This window comes from Rhinolophus sinicus, linkage group LG03 (genome assembly GCF_036562045.2).
Source record: "Rhinolophus sinicus isolate RSC01 linkage group LG03, ASM3656204v1, whole genome shotgun sequence".
Classification (NCBI taxonomy): domain Eukaryota; kingdom Metazoa; phylum Chordata; class Mammalia; order Chiroptera; family Rhinolophidae; genus Rhinolophus; species Rhinolophus sinicus.
In genome coordinates, this window is record NC_133753.1 from 175,086,837 (window position 1) to 175,109,913 (window position 23,077).

General features: G+C 36.0%; 1 protein-coding gene across 2 annotated transcripts in view; it reads right to left on the reverse strand.

Moving 5' to 3' along the window:
• The window catches only part of WDR70 (WD repeat domain 70), a 237,968-nt gene that overhangs the window by 133,925 nt on the left and 80,966 nt on the right, over window positions 1-23,077 (reverse strand). For both annotated transcript variants that reach the window (XM_074328991.1, XM_019737298.2), the window contains one exon: window positions 13,304-13,380. In XM_074328991.1, coding sequence (XP_074185092.1) covers window positions 13,304-13,380 — 77 coding nt within the window. The remainder of the gene's footprint in view (window positions 1-13,303; window positions 13,381-23,077) is intronic.

Consider the following 23,077-nt stretch of genomic DNA (forward strand, 5'->3'; position numbering starts at 1 on the left):
TGTAAGTCTATTTTCTACTTTGAATGGATCTTTTAGCAATGCATAATTTTGTAGCATCATGCATTGATCATTTGAAAAATATTGGTCACTGGGTTGTGAAACCTTCAAAATGTTGATACATTTCGTAATACAATTGCAAAAAAATACCAAATTCATTAAAATGATAATTGATCTCATTAAAAAATAGCTTTAAGTACTGACAGCTATCAAGCTCAAAGGAGCATTTACAAATTTCCACAGTTCTAAATTTTACTTGAAGGTTCAAATTTTATCATTGGAAACAAATACTGCCAAATTGTTTTCCTTAAACTGACAAGTGACTTCATTTTTAAAAATAAAATGTCTGCCAAATACCCAGTCTGAACAACCACAATTTGTCTATCGATAGTTCTCTCAAGTAAAATGATGTTCCAAGAAATAAAGCAGCTCAGAACTCAATCACAAAAATGCTTTTGTTCCAGACAACCATCATACCTTGGTATTCAGCAGAAATGCTTTATATGCCCTTCCTATTTCGTCATAAAGAATATTAAAAACACGTACTTAAGTGTTGAGATTTAATAAAACTAATCATGTTTACAGCTTCATCAAGGATATTAAGTAAAACTGGCTTTAAAAAAACATGAGTGTGTCGTAGTAAATATAACAATTATTAATACAGTTTGGTTCCACTATCTTAAGGCCAAGATACCGGAAGTTTTATCCACCACTGTTTTGGTGTCATCAGTGCAAATATCAACACAGTGAAAAAAGCCAAATGATGCCTTAATAGTATTACAAAAATAGTTTTTACCTTGTGGACCAGTTGAAAGGATGTTAGAAGCCTCCAGAAGTCGATGGACAACATTCTGAACGCTGGTGTTGCAAACTACTGGTTTGCATCATTGCCTGTAAGGTATCTCTAGAGAATTTGCTACATATATTTTATGTTACCCAATAGCAAACCCACAGTGCATAGTAAATATGAAGGTCTGACAATTAAGTTCGCAAACTCACCCTAGAAAATGAGTTTGCTACATATCTCACTGCTGAATATCACTATGGTCACCTTCGGAGTACTCCCCTTGGGAAGCTAGGCACCAACGCCAGCGCCTAGTCCACCCTTCAAAGCGATTTTGGAACTCTTTTTCTGGAATGGCCATCAGAGCTGTCGTCATATTACCCTTGATGTCCTGAATGTCATCCAAATGTCTCGCTTTCAATATTTTCTTTATTTTCAGGTAAAGTAAGAAGTCACTGGGGACCAGATCAGGTGAGCAGGGAGGGTGTTCAATACAGTGATTTGTTTACTGGCTAAAAACTCCCTCACAGACAGTGCCGTGTGAGCTGGTGCATTGTGATGCAAGAGCCATGAATTGGTGGCGAAAAGTTCAGGTCGTTTTCGTCTAACTCTTTCATGCAGCCTTTTCATCACTTCCAAATAGTAAGCTTGGTTAACTGTTTGTCCAGTTGGTACAAATTCATAATGAATAATCCCTCTGATATCAAAAAAGTTTAGCAACATCATTTTGATTCTTGATTTGGACTGACGGAACACTTTTGGTTGTGAAGAATTGGCTGACTTCCATTGTGCACTTTGACACTTTGTTTCAGGGTCGTATCGGTACATGTTTCATCACCAGTGATAACACAGCCCAAAACATCATCTTGTCTCTCCAACAGGTCTTGGCAAACTTCGACTCTTCTTTGCGTTTGTGCATCAGTGAGCTCCTTCGGGACCATTTTTGCACATACCTTTCTCATGCCAAGATTTTCAGTTAAGATATTCCTGTTTCTCTATCGATGTTTACTTGGTCTGCTATGCTTCTCACAGTCAGTCGATGATTTTGACACACAATTCGATGAATTTTTGCAATGTTTCATCAGTTCTGCTCGTTACTGGCTGCCCTGACCTCTCTTCATCAGTGATGCATTCTCTCCCCTCAGAAAGACATTTAATCCATTTATACACTCCCATTTTCTTCATGGCATTATCCCCATAAACTTAGACTAACATGTCCCTGATTTCATTTCCACTCTTGCCAAGTTTAACAAGAAATTTAATGTTTGTTCATTGCTCTAATTCCAGCTCAGACAGTCTTGCGACGGAACACAAAAACATGCAACAACAATAATGAATGCCACTCAGCAAGACACCGCCACATGTTGACACGAACACGCTGTGAGACACTGATATACCAAGGTTATAAAACCTTACTGAGCTGTTTGTACAGTGCTGCCAAAGTAAGCACATGGTGGCAAGTTTGCGAACTTAACTGTCATACCTCGTACATTCGGATGATGTTACTTTCCTAAATCTAAGAGAAATTATGTAAAAGGGGCTCTGAAAGATTTTCTCGATTGAAGTGCTTGCTCTGCCCCTGGCTAATTATCTATGTGACTTTGGATAAATCACCTCTCTCAGCATCAATTTTCATATCAGTGACATGAGATAAGAGCTGGACTAGCTCAGTGATTCTCACCTCAGAGATGGTAGCATATGAACAGAGAGATTAGATTCACTACAAATGATGAGCAGTGTTATTGATGGGAGTGTGTTTCACATGTGAAAACTCTACAGGCAGAAAAAAGAACTACTGACCTAACAGTATGAAAGCCATTCATTATAAAATTCTTATGATATGATGACAACTGCCCCCACCTTCGCCCATCCAATCTATTCTCCATAGAGATGATAGAGTGATTTTTTTTAATGCAACTATGATTGTGTCATTCACCTGCTTAAAATCCTTTAATCTCTTGCACATGTCCTTGGACTAAAATCCAAATGTGTTCCACATGGTCTATAAGGCCCTGCGTGATTAGGGTCCCACCTGCTTCAGCAAATTTGTCATCTCTTGCTGCTCTCCATCTTCCTCTGTGTAGTGACACTGGATTTTTCTCAGTTCCTATAACAGGCATTTTAATGGGAAGTTTGCTCTGCCTGGGATGACATCCTCCTGTCTCTTTCTACCAATTACCATTCGTCTTTCACATCTCAGCTTAAGCATCACATTCTCAGAAGTTTTTACTGACTCTCCAGTCTATGCTAGGTCTTCCTCACATATTGCTCCTTCATAGCACTTTACACACTCATAATTATTTACTTAACTATTCATAAGGTTTTCAAATGTCTATTTCCTCGCTATACTATAAATTCTACAAGAGCAAGACTGCTTAATTTATCCAGTGCTTAGCTGAGGCTGCACACATAGTAGGCCATCAATCAATATTTGCTGGTTGACAGAGACAAAGTGGTTTTCGAAGAACAGATGGAAGTGAGAATGTTAAAAGTGGTGTATTTGCAAAGGATATATGTTGCTGTGGAAAAATTATGTGATGGGTTATGAAAAAGAATTACAATCTTTGGCCTACTGGGGACATATAAGTAAAACTGCCTAGGTAAGGTAAAGAATGCTGACTACAACATAGTTATGTGGTATAAACCAGAAGCTGCCTTACCTCTTCAATTATTCTATATAGAGGTAAAGCTACGTAACCAAATTTTTGTTGGAAAAAAAGTCACTGTGAAGAATTTCCTCCATGAACACACAGCATTTGACTGATATTGCAAGACTTAAGTGATGGTATGAAGTATAGTTAAACAAGTCTATGCTGGCTGTATGCTGACAGGTTAGGACAGCTTTCCAAAACTATCATTCGTTTTATTTTAATCAATAGAACCCAGCCCATTAAGGAAATATGTGTCAAAGGGAAGACTGTAATTAATAATTTATCAGATCTTTCTATTTTATAGTCTCTATTTTATTACCATTGTAACATCAGAAAAGTGTTATCAAAAAAAGTAAACTATGTTCACTTGGGGCACATTTTTAAAAGCAGTAACAAACGCTAACATTTTCATCAAGGCAAATTTTAGAAGTATTATCGCAGGAAAGGATAGTTTATAAGACAGAAATAGTTTTATAAAGTCATGTAAACTTACAAGATCTAGAAAGAGGCAATGGAAAAGGGCAACTCATTATTCACACTTCCTTTCAAAGTGCCTGTTAACTTGCCATCCTAACTTCATCCACACTGTCAACATGAAACTGAAAAGATGAGGTGACAATTTTTTTCAAAGTTGGGAATGGATTCAACAGGCTTATACAGCATAAAAGAAGGGACTCAGAAATACGTAGTATACATAGAAATTTCCCATGTAGTCATAGAACATTAAAAAAGAAATAGAACGGATGATTTAAAAAAGAAAACTTATTGTATTCAAGCCTTTCGGAAAAACAGAGTAAAAACAAAGAAACATTTTGATTTTAATTACAAGTTTCAAGAACTGCAAAATCCACAATATGGAGACACCTTTTATTCCCATGTCTGCAACTAAGTTCAATTCATCAATTTTCATAGGAACAATATTCTTCACATGTGATTACTCCATACATGGCCAGGGCCACCACACACCACAAGAGGGCTGGTGGACTAGTCATACGTACGGACTCAGTCACACATGGAGTGGACTGGTGTCCTGATGATACTACCTTGCCTGGCCTAGAAGTCCCCAGACGATATTCAGACTGCCCTCTATCAAATCCTCAGTAAATTAAAGATGCCAGTAACAAGCATTCCCTGCCCTTCAACATTTGGAGATGTCCACGTCCTTCTTAAAAAAAAATAAATATATAAAGGAACAAATAAATATTTTAAAAATTGAATTGCTGTAACACTTAAGAGACGTACGATGATATTAACGATGTTTTTTTATATGGATTTCAAGATAAACAAAGAAAACACAAAAGAGCCTGCTCTGTAGTTTCCAATCCAGACACAGGCATGACTGCTCAGCACTGATGTTTCTATAGCTAAAATATAATACTGATTAACAACTGTAAAAGTGTGCAAATGAAGTAAAACAAAACCAACTTGGACTTTATCACACTTTCCTCTAATGTTTTTCAAGGTGTGCACATCTTACCCTTGTTATATATGGCAATCTAGTACACATGAAACATTTTGTATAAAAATTACATAAAACTTACGTCAAGGTAAATGTGACATTAAATTTTCTTACGCTTGCTAAAGATATGAGGCAAAGTTTCATACTGTAAACATATTATAAAAAAAAATCTAAGTAAGTTGAAAGTACCAGGAAAATTATAAAATCAAACAAAGGCTATTCAAGCATAATAGGAATTTGAAAATTAAAATGCACAAAAAATTAAAATGGTTAATTATAAATAACTCTTGCCTGTTCAGGAAATTCAACTCCCCCAATATGATTTTATTCATTTAGTTTTAGTTACAGAATATAAATGACAGTAATACTTCTGCATCTGTTTCATTAATAACACTGAAAAATCATGCTATAATTTTTCAAGACATTATATAATAGGTTTATTAGTGGACCACATCATGTCAACAGTGAATATAGTAATATACGATTCATCTCTAAAGCCAGGCATGAAAATCCTCCTCCTGTGTACTTTGACTACTTTAGATGACATTAAGTCACCAATTACTTTAAGTCACCACAAAACCAAAATACAATAAATCTCTAGACTGTTTTTGATGTGTTATTTTCAAACCACTTCTAAATAACTGATTAAATAAAGCCTTATTTTGTCTTCTCACCATTCCTAAGGGAAAACTAACTCTAAACTTCCAAATAATCTGTGGTTCGCAAAAACTGTCAATTTCATTTTCCAATTAAAGTAATATGTTTGCAGGATTTTGAGTTTCATAATAGTATCTTTTATGATAGAAACTGAGAACACTGACATTTTCCATTTAAAATAGAAGAGATGACAAACAAAACACAAAAACATCCAACCTCAGCCTTCAATGTAACAAATTAACCCACATAAAAATTAACAAAAATTCTTTCTATATTTAATCAAATATTATAATACAGACACTAAGGCTTTGAATGGTTGAAATAAAGGCAGAGACTTAAAATTATGATGATCACACATTAATTTGAATGGTGATATTTAGAATGGGCAACCACAACCATAAGCCCTAATCATAAATTCTAAACCTGACTTTTCAAATAATCTGTCCTGGTAGCTCTGCAATGGGTTATAATTATTATTACTATTATTATTATTAATATTAATCTTAGACTTTTTACCTACTGTGTGTTTCTCAATATAATAAAAATAAAACAGAGCAGAGTAAAAGCAAACTATTTTGAGAGGAAGGAACTCAGATGAACCAAATGAATTTATGATAAAATTGAAAGACCTATATCTCGACTCCATTCAAGACTCCAAAAAGCAGTTTGTCAATAGAAGCTAAATTACACTAACACCAAAATATGCATACCTCAACTACAGCAGTAATTTGAGAATAGATTCTCATTACTCCTGCAACTCATGAAGGAAAAAAGCTTTGAAAAGTGTCTGAGAAAACTTTGCCTTTTATTGTAAGCATATTTTACTATAACCAACAAGTTCGAATGGCAATATTTTTAGGATTTAGGCTCTACTGTTAAATCCTAATTAATTTTTCAACAAAGCTATCTGTTTTCTGTGAAATTTCTGTTAACAAATAGAAGGCTTGTGAAATGGATAGACGTATTTTAATTACCCGCACAACAAAAATAAAATCAAAGTTATTAATTTTTTAAATGCTGGTAATCACCAAAACAGTTTTAAAAGCATCCTTGTGGCTTTAAACTGCAAAATTATGAGAGGATATTAAAGGATAATTAGAATTGGATGAAAGAATCAAAAAATTAAATTAGATAAAAGTGATACAAAAAATTAAATTAAAGTGATAAAAGATTGCAGAAGCATGATCTATTTTCTGTTTCTAAAAGGCATCACCAAAAAACAGCCATTAGGAATACAAACACCACCTTACTTATTTGGCAGCATGGACAGTACAAAACTCTGCCCAGAACCAGAAAGTAAGGAAGAAAAAAATCTCCTAGCAGCCAAAGAAGATGGCAAAAATTAATGTGCTTAAAAAAAAATTCATACACTATACTACAATAACTACTCATTCTTTCTTCTTCTATACCAATTATAAAAAGCCTGAGACCCTACCCAGCCCCAGTCCACAGCTTATTTAGAAGCACAAAACTGAGGAGAAAAACTGAGGTACTTGTATAAGTTGTCACACCAATAGTAGCAAGTAACAATGAACAGAAAAAATAATAATAATAATAATAAAGTAAAAACACTAGTCAAGAACTCAAAAGGATGTAAATATGCCTACATATGCCAAGACTTTCTAAAGCATATTATACCACAATATAATAAGTTATAAATTATGATGTTAAATTACATTCAAAATACTTATGATTAATATAGGAAAAGAACGTAATTTTTTTAAGTTTCCCAAAAAATACTTAAAATAGGGAAGAAATAAACTTTGACTTATACAAATTTAATTTTTAGGGATCCATTTATGTGAACCACATCATTCCTTGGAGAATTTTATAATTATATTTACAGATGTTATTGATTATAAAAAGCAAGTGAAATCTTTCTAGCTGCCTTCCAGCAAAAGCCCGTGAGATCCAATATGCCTCAAACATGCTCTCAAATAGGAGATGCTCATCAGATGTGAGAAAAACTCTAAGAAAAACTAGACTGAAAATTACTGTTTCCCCAAAAAGAAGACCTACCCGGACCATCAGCTCTAATGCATCTTTTGGAGCAAAGATTAAAATAATACCCGGTCTTATTTTACTATAAGACCGGATCTTATACAATATAACATAAGACCGAGTATAATGTAATGTAATGTAATTAAGATAAGACAAGACAAGACAAGACAAGACAAGATAAGACAACACAAGACAATACCGGGTCTTATATTAATTTTTGCTCCAAAAGATGCATTAGAGCTGATGGCCCGCCTAGGTCTTATTTTTGGGGAACCACGGTATCTAGAGCCTTTAATCCAATTCAAATGAATCCAAGGCTAGTCCTATGCATGAATGCTAACTATGCACAAGGCTTTACACATTTAATCCAGATTACAACCTTATAAATCAAAGATTATCCCATTTTATAGTAATCTGAGTCTCAGGGTTAAATGAGTAGCTCAAAGCCATGACTAGTGGCGGAATACCCAAGTTACTCTAGGTCTGTAAACTGTACTTTCTTTCTATAATGCCATGACAAAATTTACCAAATATTTAATTGCATAACTCATCTTTACGATGCAACCACATAAAAAATATTTACAATTTACTGAATCCCACTGTCAGCAGTATTTCCTAGTGGCAATCTTCATTCCCAAAGAGTATTCCTGGGAACACTATACCCAGAGTGTAATAGATGTTACCTGGCTGTATGGAAAGGGAGGGAATTGTGTCAATATGTCTGGGTAATGCTGGTTTCTTCTGTTAAAGCATTTCTCAGGATGTTTAATGAACTTAGTCTTAGGCATTGTGACTCTCCAAGTGGAGGACTAAGCAACGCTTTCTTCATGGACGCACTTACAGGTACCAGCATTCCTGGGAACACAGGAAATCCTGCTACATATAATGTACGCAGATAATCCCTGACCACTAGATCTCACTATCTAAACCAGCACTGATATGCAGAAACTTAAACTATACTGAAAAAATGTATAAGAAAAAACTTGAATGAGTGGAATATAACTATAATCTTCATGACCCTTTTTATACCATCTTATACTCAACTTTCAGAGAAAAGGAAGGTAGGGGTGAAGGTGATGACATCCAAATAAACCAAAATTAAGAAGATCTTCCCAACCTTTTATTTTTAAAAAAGCTTCAAAGCTTTTCAAGAAAGTTAAAAGAATAATAAACACCCATTTACCCTTTCCAATGAACACTATATATCCTAACATTTTGTCACATATACATTCTCAATTTCTCTCTCTCCATATGCACATAAATATACACACTTTATTTTCTATACCATTTAAATGCAAGTTGCATATCTCATGATACCTCACACCTAAACTCATCAGCTGGTATCTTCTAAAAACAAAGATATTCTTCTATATAATCATGTTGCTTCATAACATGATTCAGTAATTCCATCTGTATCAGTTAACAACTGATGTGTAACAAAACGTACCCCAAATTTAATTGCTTAAAACAACAGGCATATATTACTGCATTTTACTCTAGCAGTCAGCTGGGTGGCTCTGCCCTAGCTGAGTTAACTCATGCGTCTGTGGTCAGTTCTGCTGATCCAGGTTGGGGTCTCTCACAAGTTTAGGAGGTGGCTGAGTATAAGCCGATCTAAGATGGCCTCGGTTGGGACAATACAAACTTCCTCCACCAAATCTTTCATTCTCCAGCAGGGTAGTCAGAGCTTGATGAGACAGTGATGTCATAATTGTTGGCAAGAGAGTGGAAACATGCAAGAACGCATAAGAAGCCTCTGCTCAGAAATGGCACACTACCATTCTTGCCACCTTCTGTTGGCCAGCCCAGATTCATGGGCAGAGAAATAGACTCCAGCTCTTAATGGGAATAGCTGCAAAGTCACATTGCAAAGTGCATGGATACAAGGAGACATGAAAAATTTTGGCCATTTTTGCAATCTGTCATATCACCTAATTTTCAAATTTCCCCAACTGTCCCTAAAATTATCTTTATTGCTATTTTTTGGTTATTCCTTCCTTTCTTCCCTGCCTTCCCTTCCTTCTCTTCAGAGGAAATAAGATCAGAGTTCACAAATTATATGGTGTGTATAACGCTCACCACAAATCCTTTCATTTAGAACCAGCCCTCACCTTTATTTCTTTTATGATATTGACATTTCATGACATACAGTTACTCAAAAGAAAACAAACTGACTAAATTGTAATGTCTACAAATATTCATTTCATAGTGCATAAGATAAAACCTAATATGAAATTATGTCTTTTACTTAAAGGTAAAATCATCTAATCACGGTTCACTATGTATTTTGCACAGACTGTAATATCGTTGAGGGCCCAAATTAAGATTTTCCTGTATCCTTCTGTAAGTCCATCTCCTCTCTCATCACATCTCCACTTTTCCACAAGAGGAATTTATACCAATACATATATTTCAAACTCCTGTGTAACGCTTTCCCTGCTTCTCCCAAGCAAGTAGTGTTAGTGACCCTTCCTCCCTGCTCCCTATACCTACCGGCCACATTGCCAATGGATATTTCTATTATTGCATGGGCAGCCCCCAGATCACTGCAGCCTGGTGTGAAAATTGGTCTCACCTTGATTTTTGAAAAAGTCTCTGTCTCTTAATTCTGTCAGCTATTGTAGGATTCTAGCCCTCAAAGACTCCTTCAATACTTGGCGAGTCATTTTTCACAAGTGCTTACAGATGGGTCCTGTGGCTATTTTGTGACAGCCACCCATTCCTCCTCTTTTACTCCCGTCTAGATTCTCTTTCTCTGTGCCAACCTTTTATTATTATTATTATTATTATTATTATTATTACTACCATGGGCTGCCACCATCTACCTATTCGTCCATACTTCCTTTCTCACCCGACTGTTGAAGGAGACATTATTTTGTGAAGTTTTGCCATTTCCCCAGTTTGTTATTCTTATCTAATTCTATTTTTCTGCAGTAACTCACTGTGAAATATTTGTGCATTTCATTATTTTCTTGCTTTTTCTTCATTGGTTAACTGCATGTAGAGGCAGAAGCAATGGCAACAGATCTGAACAAATTCCTCTGAGACACAAATTCCTAAGTAAGCAATGAAAAACCCTCAAGGTATGTAACAGAAGAATCTGATTCACTCACCAGTACCTCAGACAGAGCTCTGTGCTGAGCTGGAACTTGTTTAGCACAAATTCAGGACTTAGATCACACTAGTATCATTTGTACTCTCGCTCTGTACACTACTACAATTCACATTATAAAATGGCTCCATATCAGACCATAAATTCACAAGCAGAATGGACTGCCACTGGATAAATAAGCATTTTTATCTTCATTACTATCTGTCTTCATTAACGTTTACTTCCAAGCATAATATAGTAATCTCTGTTCTATTATCTATATTTTGTCTGGTAAACTTGGCCAAAGACTAGAGTATTGCCCTCTTCCTTTTTCCCTTTCATTCCTAAATTAGTCTGATCCCAGGTTTGTGTTTCATAGAGAAACCCATAAAAATAAAAAAGTTAAGGCACTAGCAACTCCGCACTCAGAAGAAACAGCCATGATTTAACTCGGCACACATGAGGCGAGAACAAGGTAACGTGTGCCTCCTTGGACTCCAATGGAATAGTTTTTCACAAAGCTGTCGATTCTTCACTCCTACTGCATCTCAACTTATTATAAATCAGTTCATATTACTATGTGCTGCTCACATGAATGGCTGGTATTGGCCTGGTCAGAGCTCCCCGTCTGCTGACAATCACAGCCTTCTATTCTTTCTCTAGCCTTTTATTTTTCTTTATTCTTAACACTTATTACTACATAAAACTCTATGACTGTATCAGTGTATCTGCACCTTGTCTGTCTCCCAGCACTTACGTCCCCTGGAATGTAAGCCCCATGACGGCAGCATTAGATCCCCCCATGTACCTGACACACATGGAGAACATTGTATTTGCTGATTGAATTAGGTAGCTGGACTGACTTCCCAAAGCTTAGCACATTTCTAATTGTTACCCTCAGAGTCAAAAGCCAAGAAAGGTCAATCAAATGACCTGAATCTATTAGTGGCAGATTTCTCCAAAAGGTGGCAAAGAGTGCAAAGGGGGCCTGTGGTTAAAGGCCACTGATCCTCACTCAGAACTGTGGACAAAGACGGATGGATTCTAGATTTATGGGGGTGACCACTTTGTAAGGTGTACAAATGTCTAATCACTATGTTGTACACCTGAAACTAATATAATACTGTATGTCAACTGTAACTCAAAAATGAAAAAAAATAATAAAAGAACTATGGACAAAGAAAGCCCAATTTGTACAGTGTAAAAAGAAACTGGAACACATTTTCAAAGGTACAACAGACTAAGTCAGTGATTTGGGCAAGGAACTAAAGAATTGCTCTTTCAAGGAATGGGATAAACTACATTGTATACCCAGTAAAATGATGTCATGCTTTAGAACGTTACTGTTGTTTAGAGGATTAACAAAGTTAAATAAGTTTCTTTATATCCCATTCAAAGCCATTTAAATGTTTATTGTGGGCACTGACCTGGGAATATAACATTCAAAGTTTCTCTACTTTATTAGACCATGGAATGACTTTCTTCAAACTACCAATTTACATATCCTGGAAACCAACTTGGGTAAAGCTTCTGTAGAGCTCATAAAAGTTATTGTTAGCAACTATGAAAGCCCACCATTCAAACTGGTCCTTAAGTAGTTCTGAGAACAAGAGATTTTTTTTCCCCAATTGCTTTATTCAGCTTAAGTTTTAACCAGAATAGATAGCCTGATCCTCTGTGCTTTATTAGCTTTTTTCTCTTCCAAAATTAATATCAATTTAATTATCTTCTTATCTTACTGCACTGTATAAAGTCTTTAAATCTATACTACATGAACTCTCTATATAGTGATGGGAATCCCTGTCTTGTTTCATATTTAAATGCAAGTGGCTTCAGTACTCCAACACAAAATATAATATTTACTTTGAATTTTAGTAAATAGTTTTTTATCAGGTTTCAGTAATCTCTTCCTATTCCTATTTTACTTGGAACTTTTACTGGGAAAGACTTCTAAATTTCATTAAATGTTACAAATAGCACATTCTGGTGAACTATTCTTAATAATAAAAATGAATCATACAATACGACAATACAGGAAAAAGCTGCCCACATTGTATCTGTAATATTCTGGAGTCCTAGGCCAACAGATATAATGGAAAAGAATCTTAGTAACCATGAATCAATTTTTTCAGTTATCATTTCTAAAAACAGTCGTATGAACAATATACTTCTATTATATAAATATATTAGCAATAAAAACAATAAACATATTCTATTAGTTATTAGATTCAGATGGAAATCAGTCTTTACTATAAAAAGTAACAAGTAATTAGTCAATTTCAGTCATCTAAATCCACTTAACAGCCTCAATCTGATCCACTCTGCTCCCTAAAAATCCCCACTGGAATTTATACCAACTCTCATTTGCACAGTTTCTATATTTATTTAAATAAACCTTATACAACCAGCTGAAGTCAAAATAAAGTTAAGAAGAAGAATATATAAACATCGGGATTCCTAACACTCTATCTCCTACTTTACTGGCACGGCTGTTACAATACAAACATCAAAGAAAACAGGGTGATCACTTTGCAAGTTATATAAATGTCTGATCGCTATGTTGTACATCTGAAATTAATATAATATTGCATGTCAACTATAACTGAAAAATAAGAAAATATTAAAACATATGAATCATTACATGAATTATCAACAATACTCACGCATCATTTGAGCAAGTCATAAATTCTCCCTTTATTTTGGGATGCCATGAGCCAGTATGAAGCATTGCTGTGTGACCCTTAAAAAAATAAAAAGATAGTTAACAGAGGTAAAAAAAAAAAAAAAAAAAAAAACTGACCAGAAACTGACATAGTCTTAGAAGTAAAACTTTTTAGTCCTCTCAAAAGCACACTATTTTAATTACAAACTGATATTATTTTATCCCAATTTTATTTCATTATATGCTTTATTTCACTTCGTTTATTTGCATTTTAATTCACTGGGTAACAGGCTCCCACCCCACCCCTGCTGCCCAGGAATTAGCACCGTGCTTACGTAGAACAGGTGCTTGATAAGGAAGGAAGAAGAGGGGGAAATGACAGCCTCTCTTTAGGAAAGACAGAGAGATAGGCCCTCTTTAAAGACTATTCTCAATGGAAACAAATTAAGAATAGAAAGTATTTACGAATAATCAAGGCAAAAGCAAGAGGTTAGGAGGAAAAAAAATCCATGCTTCTTAAAAATGTGTCAACAACATGGATGGATCTTGAGAGTGTAATGCTGAGCAAAATAAGTCAGACAGAAAAAGCAAAGAACCATGTGATTTCACTGATATGTGGTAAATAAACCAAAAGCAACAAAAGAACAAGACAAACAAATGAGAAACAGAAACTCATAGACACAGACAATGGTTTGGTGGTTGCCAGAGGGTAAGGGGTGTGGGGGGTGGGGGTGGGAGATGAGGGTAAGGGGGATCGAATATATGGTGATGGAAGGAGAACTGACTCGGTGATGAACACACAATGGGATTTATAGATGATGTAATACAGAATTGTACACCTGAAATCTATGTAATTTTACTAACAATTGTCACCCCAATAAATTTAATAAAATAAAATTTTTAAAAAAATGTGTCAACAAAAGAAAAACATCTTTAAAATAATTCAGGAAGATTAGTCTTACTAAGAGCATAATATAAAAACATTGTAATTAAAACAATGTGATGTTGGTATAAGAACGGACATACATCACATCAACCACAGAGCACCTATCAAACACACACACACACACACACACACACACCACTTCCCTCCTGGGTAGCAAAGGCAGCTAGCGTGGTCCCATACAATAAGACAGGTTCAGACGGGGCAGAAAAGACCCTCATACTTTTTAGTGTAATAATGTCAAAGTCTTTTATTCTGAAAGGGCCCAAAATAAAGCTATGCTACAAGGAGTAAAATGTGCATATTTAAATGACTTAGAAGGAAAATCACTATAGCTCTACAGAAAGAATACATTGGAATTCGGGTACCCACACATGGGTCTGGGGACCCATCTCTAGTCCAAGTCCCCCACGATGCCTCAAGTCGTATCTGGGCAACTCCTGACATGTTGCTCATGTTTACAGGGCACACATGGGGAATACGGATGCGGAACCTCTTCCTGCAGTCGGGAGGCATGGACTGAAATAACCCCTGGAGGGACTAGATAGAAAGTTGAGATTCCATTTTCCTCTCCTGAGCACAAGACTTGTATATTCAGCTATCAACTTGACATTTCCATTTGCATGTCATAGATATTTCAAACATAATAGTTCCAATAGAGAAATCTTAATTCTCACTGCCCACCTCATTTGTGATCACTGTCTTTTCTAGTTGTTAAAGCTATAAACTTGGAAGCCATCCTTAAATACTCCATAACTATAACCCCAAAAGCCCCTCTCTACCCACCCAGATTCAGTCCGCAAGCTAGTCCTGTCAGTTGGATCCAATAATACATCTCAAATCTATCCACTTTTCTTCTTTTCGCCATTACCACTCTTATTTGAGCCAACATTATCTCAGACCCCTACATGAGTTATTATGTAACAGGTCTGTTACTAGTCTCTCTGCTTATATTCTTGCCTCATCTGCTACACACAGCAATTAACAGAGTCCATTAAAAATATACTTCTAAAAATGCCACTTGAACTCATTGTCCTCTGCTGGCTTTCTAAACTCTTTCCACGGTCTACAACAACTTACACTTTCTGGCTCCTGCTTTCTGTACATAGTCACATCTTAATAACATCACCTCAGGGTTAAATGTCAACATATGAATTTGGGGGAGACACAAACATTCAGACCATAGCACTCTCCTTAAGGGCAGCAGTACTGCATCTCCTGCAAGATTAAGTACTTGCTCTTAAGTAGCAGTGGTATTAGTTATGACAACCAATGACTGGTAATGACCATCACAATTTTATCAGCTAACCAGGTTTGTAGCATGGTTTGGGGCACTGTTCCTGCATTTCACATCAAGTGTGGTTCACCAGCCCTTCCAGCATTCTCATTACACAGAAATCAAGTAGAGTCAGCTTCTGTTGCATGCAGCTAAGAATAGGTACTGAAATCCTAGCTCATAATTTTAATCAGAGAATTTGAGTGAATCAAAATATGTATTACAAGATGTTCCAGTTTCACTCAACATAGAATATGCACACTCCACCCTATTTCTCCATCTGATTACAACAAAAAATTCTGAACAAAATAAAGGAACTACCATAAGACACTGAATAGTAGACAACAGCAAGCAAAAAGGGTATAGAACCGAGGTCTTAAGGAGCAGTGAGGTGATGAACTTCCTGGGGATGTTTTTGACTTCTGTATTTCTTGACTTAGGCTCCAGGGCAGCCTGCAACTGACAACTGAGAGAGAGAGAGAGAGAGAGAGAGAGAGAGAGAGAGAGAGAGAGAGAAACAAGCATTCACCAGAGGTTTTGAATAGGATGTAGAATCTCATAACACAATACTCAAAATATCAAGGATACAATCCAAAATTAAACATACAAAGAACCAGGAAAACCTAACCAGCTCTCAAGAAATAAGACAAAAGATGCCAACCACAAGACAACCCAAATGTTGGAATAACCAGAAAAGGCTTTAAATTGGTGTTTCTAAGCATGATACAAAAAGGGAAAGCAAACACTTTTGAAACACGCAAGGACAGAATTCTCAGCAAAGAAAAACAAACTATTTAAAAAAACAGAAATTTGGTCACATTGAAAAATACAATAATGGAAATGAAAATTTCACTGGAGGGGCCCAATAGCAGAATGGCTGTGTCAGAGGAAAGAGTCAGTGAACTTGAAGACAGAAAAATAGAAATAATTCAATCTAAACAATAGGAAGAAAAAAATGAGGAAAATCACACAGACCTATGAAATAATATCAAAAGATTTAGTATTCATCTTATATAAGACTCAGGAGGAGAAGAGAGGTGTAGAAAAGTACTTGAATAAATAATGGCTAAAAATCTCCCAGATATAAATGTACAGATCAAAGAACCTCAGTGAATGCCAAACAGGATGAACCAAAAACAAAAAATAAACAAAAAAAAGAAATTAAAAAAAAATTTTAACCTACACCTAGACACATAGTAACTAAACTATTGAAAGTCAAAGATAAAGAAAAACTCCTAAAAGCAAACATAAAAAACAACATATTACACATAGAAAAACAAATGTTTGAATTCCTATAGATCGCTCATCAGAAATAATAAAAACCAGAAGACAGTAGAACAACATTTTTAAAGTACTGAAAGAAAAATTCTGCCAAGTTAAATGTACAGAAATATATTTTAGGAATGAAGATGAAATAAAGACATTCTAAAATAAATCAGTAGACCTGTTTTAAAAGAAAGGCTACAGAAATTGAAAAACTGATCATATAATTCACATGGAAATTCAAAGAATAACAAAGAATTTCAAAAATTATTATTTCAAGAAATATTTATTATTTCAAGAAGAATCATGAAAAGAAAGAACAAAGTTGGAGGATTCACACCTCCCAATTTCAAAACTACCCACAAAGCTATACGGTGTGGTGCTAGCGTGAGGATATACATATAGTTCAATGGAAGAGAATCGAGAATCCAGAAATAAACATTTCTAGTCCATTCCTTTTTTACAGAACAGAAAAAAACAATTCAATAGGGGAAAGAATACTCTTTTCGACAAATGACGCCAGGACAACTCGATATCCAAATGCTAAAGAATAAAGTGGAACACCTACCTCATACCATACACAAAAATTAACTCGAAATGGGTCATAGACCTAAATTAAGAGCTAAAACTATAAAACTCTTAAAAGAAAGCATAGGTGGAATTCTTCATGACTTTGGGTTATGCAATAACATCAAAGACACAAAAACAAAAGAAAAAATAGACTAGACTTCATCAAAAGTTAAAACCTTCATGCTTCAAAGGACACCATCAATAAAGTGAAAATACAATCCACAGAGTGGGAGAAAATATTTGAAAATCATTTATCTGGTGAAGGATTAGTATCCAGACTATACAAACAACTACTAGAATGCAATAATAAAAAGACAAACAACCCAATTTAAAAATGAGCAAGGATTTGAATAGACATTTCTCCAAAGGACATGTACAAATGACTAACATGTACACAAAAAGATATGCAACGTGATTAGCCATCAGGGAAACACAAATTAAAACCACACTAAGATACCACTTCACACCAACTACGAAGGTCAAAATAGAAAAAAAAAGGAAAATAACAAGTGTTAAGGAGGGTGTAGAGAAATTGGAACCTTTATACACTACTGGTATTTTAAATGGTACAGCCACTTTGGAAAACAGTCTGGAAGTCCCTCAAAAGGCTAAACATAGAGTTACCGTGAGACCCAGAAATTCTACTTCTAGGTATACAACCAAGAGAAGTGAAAACATATGCTCACACAAAAACTGTACATGAATGTCATAGTAGCATTATTCATAGTAGTAAAAAAGTGGAAACAACACAAATATCCATCAACTGAAGAACAGATGAATGTGGCATAGCCATACAAGGGATATTATGTTGCAATGAAAAGAAATGAAATTATCGATACATTCTACAGCCTGGATGAATTTTGAAAACATTACACTAAGTGAAAGAAGCCAGTTAGAAAGGTCTACATGTTGTATGACTCCAGTTATACAAAATATCCAGAATACGCAAATCTACAGAGATAGAAATTGATTGGTGGTTGCATAGGGTTTAGGGGGTTTGAAGGGTTGGGGATGATGGAGAAGGGACAGGGAGTTTGTTCTTAATATAACTGATTTTGTAGAGCAGTTTTAAGTTCACAGCAATAATGAAAGGAAGACAGATTTCCCATGTAGCCCTGCTCCAATATATCCACAGCCTCCCCCACCATCAGTGTCCCCCGCCAGAGGGGTTACATTTGTTACAACTGATGAATCTACCCAACACACTATTATCATCCAAAGTCCACAGTTTACATGAGGGTTCACTCTTGGTGTCGTACATTCTATGGCTTTGAACAAATTTGTGACATGTATCCACCAGTATATATACACACTCATTTCATTGTCTTAAAAATCCTCAGTGTTCGGCCTATTCATCCTTCCCTAACTCCTGACAACCTCTGATTTTTTTGTTATCTCCAGGTATTTCTCCGGGGGTGACAAAAATGTTCTAAAATTGATTGTGGTGATGGCTGCATACACCATGAATATACTAAAGAACACTGTACATACTAAAAGTCACTGAATATACAAGTTAAATGGGTGAATTTTATGGTATATGAATTCCATTGCAGTAAAATTAAAAAGAAATGCTAAAAGAAGTTCTTAAGTGAAAGGGAAATAACAAAGAGAAACATGGAATATAAGCAATGAAGCAACAAAAGAAAGGGTAAATAAAACACTATTTTTCACCTTTAACTTTTGTTTCAAACAAAAATTATATCATTGCCTGATGGGATTTTTCAAAGTATATAGATGTAATAGACAAGACAACTACATCAGGAGTGGGCGAAGGGCCCTATGTGGTTGTACAATTTCCATTTTTTACTTGAAATGGTAAAATATTAATTCTAAATAGATTGTGTAAAATTTGTTCTCTAGAGCCCCCACTTTTAAATAACTACTCAGATCGAATAAAAATCCAACAGGTATATAAAAATAGAATTACAAAACCACACAAATAATTTAAAAGAGACAGGAGAGGAGAAGCAAGCAACAGAGAACAGAGAGACAAACAGAAAAGAATAAAACGGTAGAACTAAATCCAACCATATCGATAATTACATTAAACTTAAGTGAATTAAACACACCAATTAAAAGACAATGATTGCATTACGCATTAAAGAAACAAGGCCCAACAATATGTTTCTTTCGAAAATCCCACCTGAAACATAATGATATAGATCGGTTAAAAATAAAGGAATGAAAAAGATAAAACAAGCACCTAGTCCCAGGACTTTACACTTGCTATTCCTGTCTGCTGGTTCTTTCTCAAATATCCATGGCTATCTGGCTGGCTCCCTCATGGATCCTTCTTTCAGATCTCCGAAAGTCTTTCCTCAGAGAAGCTTCCCTGCGTACTCCATCTAAAAGCAGCCGGTAGTCACTCTCCATCCCCTTAACTGGCTTCCCTTTTCTTCATAGCACTTACTACCCTCTGATTTTGTTACATATATATATATATATGTAATTTTTGTTTTCCCTTTTTTTTTTTTTCACATATTTGCCTGTCTTCTCTCTGGAATACAAACCCCATGAGGGCTTTGCCTTTTTTTTTTTTTTTAATGCTGAGTTCTCAGTGCCTAGACTCATGTCTTGCATATAGTAGAAACTCAATAAATGTTAAATAAATGAATTTTAAAAACAGATACAACAAGCAAATAGTAATTTTTTAAAAGCTGGAGAGGATATATTAATATCACACAAAGCAGTTGAGGAGGGACATGACACAATGATAAAGGGTCAATTAACCAAAAATACATAACAATTATTAATGTGCATACGCATGTAAAACCACAGTTTCAAGGGAAATGAACTCAAATAAAGAAGGTGTCTCAAGGAAGAGTGTTAACAACTGTGTCAAATGCTGCTGAAAGTTACAGTATTCTCAGAACTGAGAACTGACCATCAGAAAAGGATGGTATGATGAGCCAGTGCCATGACCAGAGAAGTGACTTAGGTTCCTCTCAATTCCGCGCAGCTAAGGTGCTGAAAGATAATAAACTGACTTGCTGATAGATTAAAACCCATAGGATTGTCAGGGGTCCCTTAATCTCTTTCCAAAACAAAAATGTGTCAGTCCATGGTTATTTAAGGAAAAAACAAACAAACTCTAATGCTAAGCAGTAAAGAGGTATCCAGTCTAATTTCACCCCATAAATATCTGCCTGTGGGCCCGGAAAACAGCTCTTGATTTGCAATGAAAGGAACACTTCACTAACCCAAGACTTGCCCAGCGTTTAGGGACTTAAACCTAAACTGCCTTGGCTTTGTCCATCTTGTACTCCACACACCCTCATTCTCCTCCTCTGCTTGACTCAGCTTCACCTCCGCTGACATCTCTACCTGGTCCCTTAATCTAATGCTAGTCAGTCTGCGTACCTCCCAGGCAGGTCCTAGTTTACCATTTGCTTCTCCCACTTCCAGACTCAGAAATTCTACAGATGGGAGCAGCCGAATTCAGCCCGTAGAGCCTCACTTCCTGTACTTTGTCCTACCAGCAAGCCAGCAACTAACCTTACCTATGCAGGCCCTTGAAGGCAGGCCCCAGAAAAGAGGTCTCTTACTGATATCTGATTAGAGTTGAAATAGCATCTTGGAATATAAAGGCTATTTTTAAGAGGCCAAAAGAAAATGATCCCTGCTACAAAGAACATTAAGGTAAAAGAACCTGTGGTCTTCTTAGCTATTGAGTACCCAGGACATGAGCACAAACAGTAAGTTAAACTGAAAAAAATCTGAAAAACTGTGAGTGTTGTTTCTTGTTTATAAAGACAGAAGCATGACAAAGGCAACGGGAACGATAAGCAGCCTGTATGAAAACAGCGACCAAGATTAGTCATAACAGAAATGAAGTTCAACTAAGGATTCTTAAATGGACCAAAACAGAACCAGTACCATGGCTAACTAGTGGAAAAAACTTTAAAGTGACACCTACTAAAGAACAGTCAGTGACTAAAACACTTTTTCATCAAATAAACTACTTTTTCCCTCTTTCTCCTTTATCTAAACAAAGGCACTTACTTCTGAGGGAGAAAAAAAATCCCTTCCTTGATTTAACAGGCTTAACTGGAAACAGCCTAGAAGAAAGAATTAAGCATCTATTTGTTTCTCATAATATGCTATACTTTGCAAAAAAAGAGTATTACTGATGCACGACCAATGTTGGCTTCCTCTACACACACACACACTCACACACACACACGTGTACACACACGCACACACGCACACACGCTTGATCTGTCCACACTCCTGTGGCTGCCCCTATGACAAAAGCTGCAAAACAGCTGCTCTGCTGCAGTGCCATTTGCAGTCCCGAGTTTCAGGAATGATGAGCTAACAGATGCAACTCCTATGAAGAGATGAAATGCAACAGGGAATCTACTATGAGCTTTGATCCAAAAGTTCTTCTTAACCAGAGTCCATTCACAGGCTTTCAAAAATCACCAAACTTCTTGAAATTGTCAGCACAATTTTATGTGAGTACTCTTTACTGGAGAAAATGTTCAGAGATTTAATTGCGGAGCTGGCAAACTTTTTCTCTCAAGGTCCAGACAGTAAGTATTTTAGGCTTTGCCGGCCACAGGTCTCTGCTTCACTACTCAGCTCTACCAGTATAGCACAAAAGCAGCCATAGACAATAGTAAATAAATGGGCATCGCTGTGTTACAATAAAATCTTACTTATATAAACAGGGCGCAGGTTGGATTTCGCCCACAGGCCTAGTTCACCAACGCCTGTTGCAATCCATCACACTCTTAGTCATTTCCTTCTGTGAATCAAGGACTCTGAAGTCCAAGTCTTTCTAATTCCTGAGCAATTTTAAAATCCATTTGAACACATCAAAGTGATAAGTTCATTCTTTTTTTATCTACTCATCACCAATGACCTAATATTTCAGCAACCCCAGCTATGGCTAATTCTGCAATTACCACACATGGTTCCTCTTCTGAAATCATGAACTTCCAGTATTTATTGGTTTAACAAATATTTATCATTTGGTATGTTCTAGGCTCTAGATAGTCCCCGTATTAGTCACACAACCTCCTATCACCCTTTCATTTTCAATACCCTAAACTTCAACTGCTCTCTCAATATAAACCTGAGTGTCTTTCTGCTGTACCTACAATGAACAATTTTTATTCTGGAATAACTCCCTCCTCCCCGTCACTGTATTCCATTCAAACACGCAAGGGTATCATAGGAATATGCAGAATGGTCGTCCCTACGAATTGACATTCCATAACCCTTAATGCTCCCACTATTCTTCTAGTAATTTTTCTCTGACAACTATCAATTGTTATTTTAAGTTTTTACTAACCTACTGATGGCCTCATCCCAACATCTGGGAACACAAAACTAGGAAACGACCCTGCCAGTAGATGGTGACGCCTTCAACTTCCTATCTAAGGCCCACCCCCTATAAACGCATCTGCACATGAGCCCATCCTTAGCCCTCCATTCCCAGTGTACATACATTCCCGCCTTCCACTCAAAGCTAACTCCTGCTCTTAGGCTTAATCACAATCACCACCATCTTCTCAGGGACTAGCATTTTTACTTAGTGTGAGTTTTTATTTTTTGTTTGTTTGTTTTTGCAGAACTATATTAGTTTTCTATTGCTGTGTAACAAACTACCACAAACATTGGGGCTTAAAACACCTCCAATTTATTAGCTAACAGTTTTATAGGTCAGAAGTCCTATCACAATGTGGCTAGATTCTCTGTTCAGGTCTCACAGATGA